The sequence below is a fragment of the Microtus ochrogaster genome, unplaced genomic scaffold (genome assembly GCF_000317375.1).
Source record: "Microtus ochrogaster isolate Prairie Vole_2 unplaced genomic scaffold, MicOch1.0 UNK56, whole genome shotgun sequence".
Lineage (NCBI taxonomy): Eukaryota > Metazoa > Chordata > Mammalia > Rodentia > Cricetidae > Microtus > Microtus ochrogaster.
This window is the reverse complement of record NW_004949154.1, coordinates 1,277,701-1,287,137: the sequence shown is the minus strand read 5'-3', so window position 1 is coordinate 1,287,137 and position 9,437 is coordinate 1,277,701. Positions and strand designations below refer to the sequence as shown.

The 9,437-nt window shown below is 52.8% G+C and overlaps 2 protein-coding genes across 2 annotated transcripts; one reads left to right on the top strand and one right to left on the bottom strand.

Moving 5' to 3' along the window:
• Window positions 1–321: 321 nt before the first annotated feature.
• Window positions 322–6,379, top strand: Ccdc86 (coiled-coil domain containing 86). The gene is made up of 4 exons (XM_005369655.2): window positions 322–1,066; window positions 3,913–4,042; window positions 5,715–5,789; window positions 5,958–6,379. Exons 1-4 carry the CDS (start codon window positions 351–353, stop codon window positions 6,075–6,077), a joined length of 1,041 nt encoding a protein of 346 aa, XP_005369712.1. The 5' UTR covers window positions 322–350; the 3' UTR covers window positions 6,078–6,379.
• A 1,406-nt stretch (window positions 6,380–7,785) lies between these two features.
• On the bottom strand, window positions 7,786–9,045 carry Ptgdr2 (prostaglandin D2 receptor 2). The gene has a single exon (XM_005369694.2). The coding sequence runs from the start codon at window positions 9,043–9,045 to the stop codon at window positions 7,843–7,845; it is 1,203 nt and encodes a 400-aa protein (XP_005369751.1). The 3' UTR covers window positions 7,786–7,842.
• Between the last annotated feature and the right edge of the window lie 392 nt (window positions 9,046–9,437).

The following is a 9,437-nucleotide window of genomic DNA, read 5'->3' as shown; positions in this document are numbered from 1 at the left end:
CCTACGGACTCCCTCGGTCTTCTTGCCAACCTCTTCTCTCAGAAAAATAAAAATAAAAAGGCTCCTACTTCTCCAGCACCTAGAAACAGCATTAAAAAAAATTTTTTTAAAAAAAAGCACGCATACACACCGGAAAAACAGCAACCAGACTCATTAAACGCTAAACAACGATTTCACGCACGCTACGCACGCGTGTACTAGTCTAGGGGCGGGCGGCCCTGTTATACCACGGGCCACCACCAGCACAGCGTCTTGAGATGTGCGCTTCCTGCCCCGTACGGAAGTGACTGCGTCTGACGTCACATGAAGGCGCCGGTTGTACCGAATGCGACGGAGGCTGCACGTGAGCCATGGATACGCCGCTGAGGCGCAGCCGGCGGCTTGAAGGCTTGAAACCTGTGTCCGGAAAGACCCTTCCTGATCCCGCAGTTTCCCGGGCGAGACGGGCCCTTGTAGAGTTCGAGTCGAACTCAGAAGAAACCAGCGAGCCGAAGTCTGAGAAAGTGCAGCCACTGGGCCTTGCGTCTCCCCAACCTCAGCCGGAGACAAGCCCCGGATCACCCTGTCCGAAACAGGATACAGGCTTCGGGTCGCCCCAAAGGCAGTCAGAGCCTGACTCCGGATCCCTCCAATCTCAGCAAGATGTGGGCCTGGAGTCACCTACAGGACAGAGAGAATCGAGTCCGGAAACCCCCCAACGGGAGGAGCCATCCAAATTCTCTGCCACGGTGGGAGAACTGGACTCAGAGGTGGTCCACGCTAAGGAGGAGTTGGTACCAGGATCCCCAGAGCCTTGCCCGGGCCAGCAAGCACCGGGTCCCGAGCCCTCGCAGCCAGTACAAGAGCTGACATCCCAGGCACCCAGCTCCTCAGAGCAACAGCAGGAACCAAGCAGGCTACCTCCGGCTGGCAAGACGGTGGCAGGAGGCCACGATATAAAGAAGCGACTTATATCTTCTCCCCAGACCCCGGCGCCCAAGAAATTGAAGGAGAAAGAGGAGCTTCCTGTAATCCCGAAGGGGAAGCCCAAATCCGGGCGTGTGTGGAAAGATCGCTCCAAGAAGAGGTAAAGTAGGGGGTAGCATGGGCCATGGGTAGGGCTCTCCGTGTGTTTGGACCCTGCCTTCGCCCGAATGAAGTTAGCAAACATGGTGATAATCAGAATGTCAAACGCCCTGAGGTTGGGGAGGGAGACCCTCAGTGGCCATTTGTCTAGTGTTGTCTGCCCTCGGAGGGGTTCTTGTGAGCTTCCCGCCCATCCTTTTTTATTTTGAGACAGGGTCTCAGTGTGCAGCACCGGCAGTCCTGGAATCCAAGGAGATCTGCCTGCGTCTGCCGCCGTAACGCTGGTATTAAAGGCCTGCGCCCCCACACCCGACCCTTCTGTCCTCTTTGTCCGGAGTTGAGAGTTTGTTCCAAGAATATTTATTTTGTTGACCACATCTGGTGAGGGAGGCAGCGCAAGAAAGGCGCCGTTACTTGAACACAGTGAGGTCCTTTCCTCTGTTGTCTCCTAGATATTATTGTCTTTGATAAAATGTGTCGCCAGACACTGGTTTTGTACCATTTCAATAGGGACTGACCAAAGGGGGAGTCCTCCGCTCCCAGCAGCACACGGGATCACATCTAATCTTTATCCTGACCTTTGGCGCAAGTGTAGCTGCTATTGATGTTGTACATCCAAGGAAGCCAGGACTCAGGGAAGCTAAACAAGACACGGGATGTGAGCATGGATCAGGTGTGATCAGAACCCATTAACCGGCTTCTGTTGGTCTGACTTGATTCTGGTTGAAGCCTTCTTAAGACATGAAGTCTTCGCTGTGCTTTCAGTGCTGGGGCTTCGTAAATGCTCAGTTCATATCTTTGGGTGAAGGAATGAAGAGGCTCATGTGGAAAAGCAGCAGGAAAAGAGAAGTGGGGTTCAGTTGAAATTTCAGCCAGAGACAAGAGTCCTTCCTATTCAGAACAGGGCATTAAGAAAAATGGCCTTAACTGAGGGTTGACTGCTAGGCTTCGTGCAGGCTCTTCACAGACATCATCTTCCACCCCATTAAATGGAAGACAGTGAAGCTTATGGAGAAAGGCACCAATCAGAAACTTTGAAGTGACCCTTTTCCCTGTGTCAGCAAGTCACAGTATCTAGGCCACTGATGGCCACACATAACCAGGCAGAGAGGTTCAGGCTGGGAAGAGGGTGATGGAGCTAGCTGAGTTCAGTGTAGAGCCTTGGGGCCTGCACTCACACTTGGAGGGGAGGATGGGTTTAGTGAGTATGAAGTGCCTCTGATACGGTGAGTGGGAAGAAGAGAGGAGTCAGCAGAACTGGGAAGCGGGCCTGGAACATTCCACCAGTAAGGGATAGGAGGGTACTTGGTCCCAGCTCTCCCAAGCTGTTATCCCTCTGCACTCCATTATCTGCACACAGGAAGATGCCATAGCTGAGAGGGTCACACAGGCAGTGAGTGACGGCTCAGGACCAGACGTCCAGGCCTGTCTTCTATCTCCAGTAACTGGTGCTGTACATCAGCACTGCCTCAATACTTTAGTGAGTACACCAGCCTTGTGTGACTGTTTACATTGAGTTTATGAAATGAAGTCAAGATCCTATGAGTTTTCTTAACATGAACCACAATTCAAGTGCTACAGCAGCCTGTGCATAGTGACTCCCTTTGAGGGCAGACGAGATGTGGGCTGGTTCCGTGATGCAGCATGCTCTTGACACTGCTGCTCTGAGAAGACATAGCACCACTTCTGTGGCTCTGACTTCTCCACGCTTCCATCATCTTGTCCTTTCAGGATTCTCAAATCCCAGTTTTTTAGGGTAGGAAGGAAGTCCACAATGCACTCACTGCTCTGTTTTTAGGGACCTGGCAGGGGAGGATATCAGAAGTTAACAGTGCAGTGGGGCGGGGCAGAACCAGACTGCTTATGAATGAGCCTGGGGCCAAGTTCCAGACTCTGTGTGTCAGACTCCTAGGAAGGGAGCAGACAGCTCAGAAAAGCAGTGTTGACCTTCATGTGGTCAGGAACTGACTGCCCAGCATACAGCCAGGGTTTCCTCAAGAGACCCTGTAATAGACAGGTAAATAGGAACTCCTGCGGGAGTCAAGATTGAAGTGTAGGAAGCAGAAGGACACTGGAACAATCTGCTGAGGAGTCTTAGAGTTCTGGGGAAAAGAAGGCCCAAGGGACACTCAGCAGGCTTGGCAAGTGACTGAGGGGAAACTGAGCATGACTTGTTTTCATTTTATTTTAATTTTGTCCCAGAACTCTTGAAGAGTACAGAAAAGGAAGAGCTGAGTTTTATGAGTCTCAACACCAGCTTCCCAGTTCTCACATTTCCTGGCCCAGCTTCGTTTCCCTGCACTTCACCTCCTAGAGTGTTTAAGCACACCCTAAATATGTCCTTACAGAAGTCACTCTATTCTATGGCTCTAGAACATTTTACTCTCAGAGAAGCCAGACTTGTCAGAAATCCCCTAATCCCACTCCACCACCTTGACACCCCACAATCTAAGAAAGAATCAGAATTGTTACAAAAAAGCCCCCTTGTTCTTGATGTTTGGAATTAAAACCACACCCCTCTAGGGAGCAAGCATCTCATCTTCACAGGTTACCATGTTTGGTGGCAATTAAACTTCACAGTTGAGGCTTTATTGGTACAGAAAGGTTCAAGTCTCAACCTATACTCAGGAAGAAGAAGATTCTCTAGGTCTTGGTGTGTTCCTCTAGAATGGACAGCACAGGCTGACCTCAGAGCCACATGCCTAACGGCCCATCCACCCTAAGTTTTTATAGAAGGCTGAATGCCAGTCAGGCAGGAGAGGACGAGAAGCAGACCCAGAGCCCAGTGAGAGCAGGGTGTGAAGGCAGCATCACAGTGATCCCCTAAGTGCCTCTTCTCCTGCTAAGGTTCTCCCAGATGGTTCAGGACAAGCCCCTGCGTACCTCCTGGCAGCGGAAAATGAAGGAACGACAGGAGAGGAAGCTGACCAAGGACTTCGCCCGGCACCTAGAGGAGGAGAAACAGAGGCGCCGGCAGGTAACAGGACATCCGGCCAAGTCGGGATTGCAGAGGCCAAATACATGTATGCTCAGCAGACAAGGGCTGCGGGAGTGTGACTTAAAGCTCCGGGATGAGGGCCCCAGGGGGACAAAGTGTAGTCTGGGGCCGTGGTGAGATTCCCACTCTGCCATCCAGTTAAAATCTCTGGCTCAGGGGCATGCAGGAGACATGGAAGTAGAATGAGGTGCCCAAGATGGAGGCCAGCAAGCCATCTTAGTGGCAGGAGTTTTCAATTTGGTGAACTCAACCCCTCTCTGAGACCTGCTTATGAGGGAAAAGCTTATCTCAAATCTGCTCTTTCTAGAAGAGACTTCTACACACTGGCCCATGGGTGGTCCCTGTACTTCCCTTTCAATTCACTTCCCTAGCCCCCATCTCATAACCAAAAATGTCCTCATTAAGGTTTGTGCTTGTGACATAGCTCAGTGGTAGAGCACTTGACTGGCATGTACAAGGTCTTGGGCCCAGCACCACAGAGGCTCGTTTCTAACACCTTCCGCCTCCAGGAAGCCTTAGGGAGAGTCCCAGTGTCACTTCAACAGGCAGTACTCAGTAAGCAAGGTCAGCAGCACTGTCCCCGGAATTAAGTTCAGGTGTCACTTCTAGTCTGGTAAGCCCAAGGTATAGAAGGAGCACTGATCCAGAGTCAAGCAGCTTGTCTCAGATCTGTAGACCCAGCTTGGCCACTGAGAAGAGGGATGGGCCAGCCACTAGGGCATCATCCCTCCACCTTACTTTGAGTCTCTCCAGACCCATCTGTTACTGAGGCGTCATCCCTTCCTGTGCAGCCTTGGCTCCCTCTTGGGCAAAACAGTTGCCGTCTCACAAACAACTGGAGATGTGCATCCTCCCAGCCTCCTAATACATAGAAGGAAAGGTTACTTCCTCTCCAAGGGCCCAGGGTACCCTGATGACTTAAAGTTGTTAAGGTCACAAAAGGCCCTGACCATATACCATTTAATGTTGAAGCCACCATCCCTGTCCTAGCCCTGCTGGGATACAATAGCAGCATAGCTAAGAAACCCCAGACTTCACACCCCCAGAAAAGGCTCTGAATGTCCCCAGAGCTGGTACTATTCCAAGCTTTGATTGCACACTTCTCAAGTCAGTCTGGTGAGGTGGGGCCTGTGGTCAACTTTACTGTGAGGTGAGGAAGTGGAGACATAGACTCAGCCACAATAACCTAATTAGAGAGTATCCAAATGAAAATTCAAGCTGGACCGGGTTCCTCCAGAGCCTTTTGACAGCTCAGTCTGCCCAGCCCTTCCTGGGACCAGGTTCAGAGCCCAGCTATATTCTGACCTTGCATCCTCATTCTGGTACACCTGAGCCTGGGCAGAAGGAATCCTGGGAAAGTTGCATGAAAGAGGGAACCTTATATATAGCCTTCTCCCTGGCAGCTAGTACATGGGACCTCTGGGTGGGAAGGCATCCACATCTCTGCCCACACCTTCTAATTTGGAGCCAGGTACTCTTGCCACAATAGGCTCAGCTCCAGGCCCACAAGATAAGTAATGTACCATTGTTTTTCCCCAGAAACGCATAGGCCTCCACTCACCCCGTAGAATAGCCTGGAGTCTAAGCAGGCGTCTCCTGGTTGTACCAGTTCTCACTCACTAGGGCCTGAGATCCCCTTTGTGTGTTTCAGGAGAAGAAGGCACGCCGGGCAGAGAACCTGAAACGCCGCCTAGAGAATGAGCGGAAGGCTGAGATTGTCCAAGTGGTGAGTACACCCATCCAAGAGATGTGGGTGTGACCAGGTGAAAGAGGCCAGTAAGGTGCTTGGGCTCCCTGCCTTACACGGTCCACTGTCGTGCTGCAGTCCTGGGCCCCTGCCTTCCTTTTCCCCAGAAAAGAGTCCTCAGCGATACTGATTCCTCCTATTTCCCAGATCCGAAACCCCGCCAAAATCAAGAAGGCGAAGAAGAAGCAGCTGCGCTCCATTGAAAAGAGAGACACCCTGGCCTTGCTCCAGAAGGAGCCACCCCAGCGGCCTGTGGCCAAGGTCTGAACTCAGGACGGCACGGAGGCCTCCACAAGCCAAGAGCCACAACAAGCCACCTCTCAGGCCACTGTCAGACATCTCTCCTGGGGCCAGCACACCAACTCTGTCGCATTAAGACAGGGAGTGAAGCCCAGAGGGAACCCAGGACCTCACGGGGTCTCAGGAGATATTTAACTCTCTCTATCTCCTTTTAGGTCTTTTCCAAAGTGCCTTAAGATCTTGAACTGTTGCTAGGATGGTGGCACGTGTCTTAAATCCCGGCACTTGGGAAGCAGAGACAGGCAGATCTCAGAGTTTGAGACCAACCTGGTCTACAGAATGAGTTCCAGGACAGCCAGGCTAGAGAAGCCCTGTCTCAAACAATAACAACAAAAGATCTTGAACTGTGACTTGTTCCCCAGTGAGCTGGTAACTAACTTCCGCCTCGGGGTCCTGAGTCTAGCCCTCACCTGGAAGCCTGATGTCAGACGTCAGCTCCTCCATTTTCTCAAAGACCAACAACCTTGATCACTTGTGACTTCTGCTCATCTGTCCCCTCTGGTGACTGAAGCCTGCCCCTTCCTGTAAATGGGGAGGTTGCAGGGAACTGGGTTCCTCTCTAGTACCCCTTTCCTACATTGGACTGTAGAAACCTTAGGACTTGAGCCGTGCCCACCTGGGCTTCCACAGAAGTGTTTATTAATGTCTGCACAAGTACAGTCTGGGCTTCCAGAAAGACAAGTCCCTGCCTCATTGGGTTTTCATTCTCCTAATAAACAATGGAAATGCATGGTCTGACAGATATGTGCTCTGGGGGAGTAGAAGGTGACATTTTACCATCCAATTTGTGCACCTGCCACGGGCTTGAGGCCTGCTTGGCACTGAGAACTGACAACCAGCCTGGCCTTGGTGGTTCAAGAGATCCTGAGAATGTCTCGTCTGCCCTTCGTATCCTCCAGCTACTGACATTCCCTCCATGGTGGGCAAGACATTAGATGAAGTGTGATGGAAAGTCCATGGCTGGTGCAGAGTGCCCCCCACCCCCACCTGTGGATTGCCAGTTTTAGCTGCTGGGCCCTGTCCTGAGGCAGCTGTGATACCCAGGGTAGCTGGAGGATGTTCTCTCTGGGTAGAGTTGAACCTGAGATGCTGAAGGATGGAATGTAGCCTCTGGCAGCGGCAGCTCTAAAACTAAGCAGTTAGATCCCTGAGCTGGAGTTGACACACCTATCACACAACCAACAAAGTGTAATAAAAGCATCAGACTCAAAGACCACAGTGGGGAGGGCGTTGAAAGTGAAGGTGGTAGGCCGGAAACTGCTTAACTCTCCTGCCACTGTAACCCCATATACACCATTGTCCGTGGCAGAGTTTCCTCCTTGTCCACAAAGCAGCGCCTTCTGAGATGTGGGCTGTGGGTTTAACCTGTGTGACTCCAGTTGTCCATGGGCAAGCTACCTGGGAGGCATTAGAAGTACAAAATCTCATCCTGTTAGCCTAGCGAGATCCCTAGGCAGTTCAAGTACTTCCGTTCTTAAAAATGTAAAAACGTGGAGGTCAGGAACCAGGTAGCGCTCGCCTCCAAAGGCCACTTTGGCACCCTGCTGATCCTCTCCCAGCTCCACGAGGCAAGATTAAAGTGTTTAAGAAAGACCGCTTTCAGTTCACAAACTGGTTCCCTGGGCCCTGCCCGGAAGAGAGATGAGCTGGGCCTAGCATTGGCTATGTACGTTTCAAAGGTGTATGGTGAGATGCCAGGGGTGTGTTGGCGTGCCACCCGGGCTGTGCTGGTCTAATCGGAGGTGGAGCTCAGGGCGAGGTTCAGTGAGCCTTGTTTCTGGGCCTGCGCTGGGACGCTCTGCTGGGGCTCTGCACTATTACCCCGCATCCAGCTAATCAGCCGGGCAGGATGCAGTCGGGGAAGGCGGCCAGCCAGCAGGACCGTGGAGGCTGTGGTAGTGGAGGAGGCACGGCGGCGGCGGCTGCCAGGCCCACCGCTCAAGTCGCTGTCCTCCACCAGCACGCTTTCAAACACTGAACGCAGCGAGCGCTTCAGTTTGTGCAGCATGTCCGGACAGGTGAGCACGTAAAGCAGCGGATTGACCACGCTGTTGAAGAAAGCCAGGCTGGTGACGAAGGGCAGCCCGCGTGAGACGAGCTGCCTTAACGTGGGAACAGCATGGGCACGGGCCTCCAGCAAACTGAAGACATGGTAGGGCCCCCAGCAGAGCACAAAGGCCACCACGATGGCTGCCACCAGGCGCACGAAGCGGCCTGTCCTCTGGCGGCCGCGGTGGCGCAGTTGCAGGCTCACGGCCACATGGCTCATGGCGATAATGGCCAGAGGCACCACGAAGGCCAGCAAGAACTTGCTCACCGCCAGAGCCTTCTGGCGGTAGTCACACGTTGCGTCGCGGTCTGGCCCTGGGTTCAAGAGCAGCATGTTGTAATAGCACATGATGCGGCCGTCCAACCTCGGGATGGTGTCCCGGAACACGAAATAGGGTACTGTGTTGAGCACCGCCAGAGCCCAGAGCATCAGGCAGACTCTGTGCGCAACCGCCACCGTGCGGTGATTCTGTGCCCACACCGGCCGCACCACCTGCAGGCAGCGGTCCAGGCTGATGGCGCTGAGCAGAAAGCCGCTGGCAAACATGTTGAGAAAGAAGATCGAGGAGTGAAACTTGCAGAAGGTGGTACCCAGCTCCCACGAGTGGCCCACCGCCAGGAAGTAGGTGAAGAAGGGCAGGGAGGCGGATGCTAGCAAGTCAGACAGCGCCAGGTGCAGCACCCAGGTGGTGACCACCGTCTGACGCATACGACAGCCCACCACAAACAGGATGAGTCCGTTCTCCACCAGACCCAGCAGCGCAGCCAGCCCATGCAGCAGCACTGACACGTGGTCAATATAGCGGATGCTAGAGTTGCTGTGACTTGGAAGCTGGATCATCTCCTCTAAGAGCGGACAGAACGACTTCAATGTGATGTTGGCCATGGCGAGGTGGAAAAAAAGGAGGGTTGAGCCTGGCACCAAGGAACCAGAAGCCTGCAGCCTGGGCAAGAGACGAACCTATTTCAGAGTTGCCAGTATACCTAGCAATAGGATGGACACTAGGAATCAGTGAAGCTGAACTAGGCAAGGAACTAACATTCCAGCTGCTCTTCTCCCCCAATGCAGTTTTGAGCAAGCCAAGTGTAGCCTTCCTGAGCCTGTGTCCCCCTAACATGATGTCTCTCCCAACAGTCCCTAGCTTGTAGGACTACTGGAACAAGAAAATGAGAACTATTCAAAAGGGTGTGGGGTGGGTGGGAAAAATAGAAGAGGACCTGAGTTTGATCCCAGCACCCAGGTATAAAGAAAGGCATGGTGACATATGAGTGTAATCT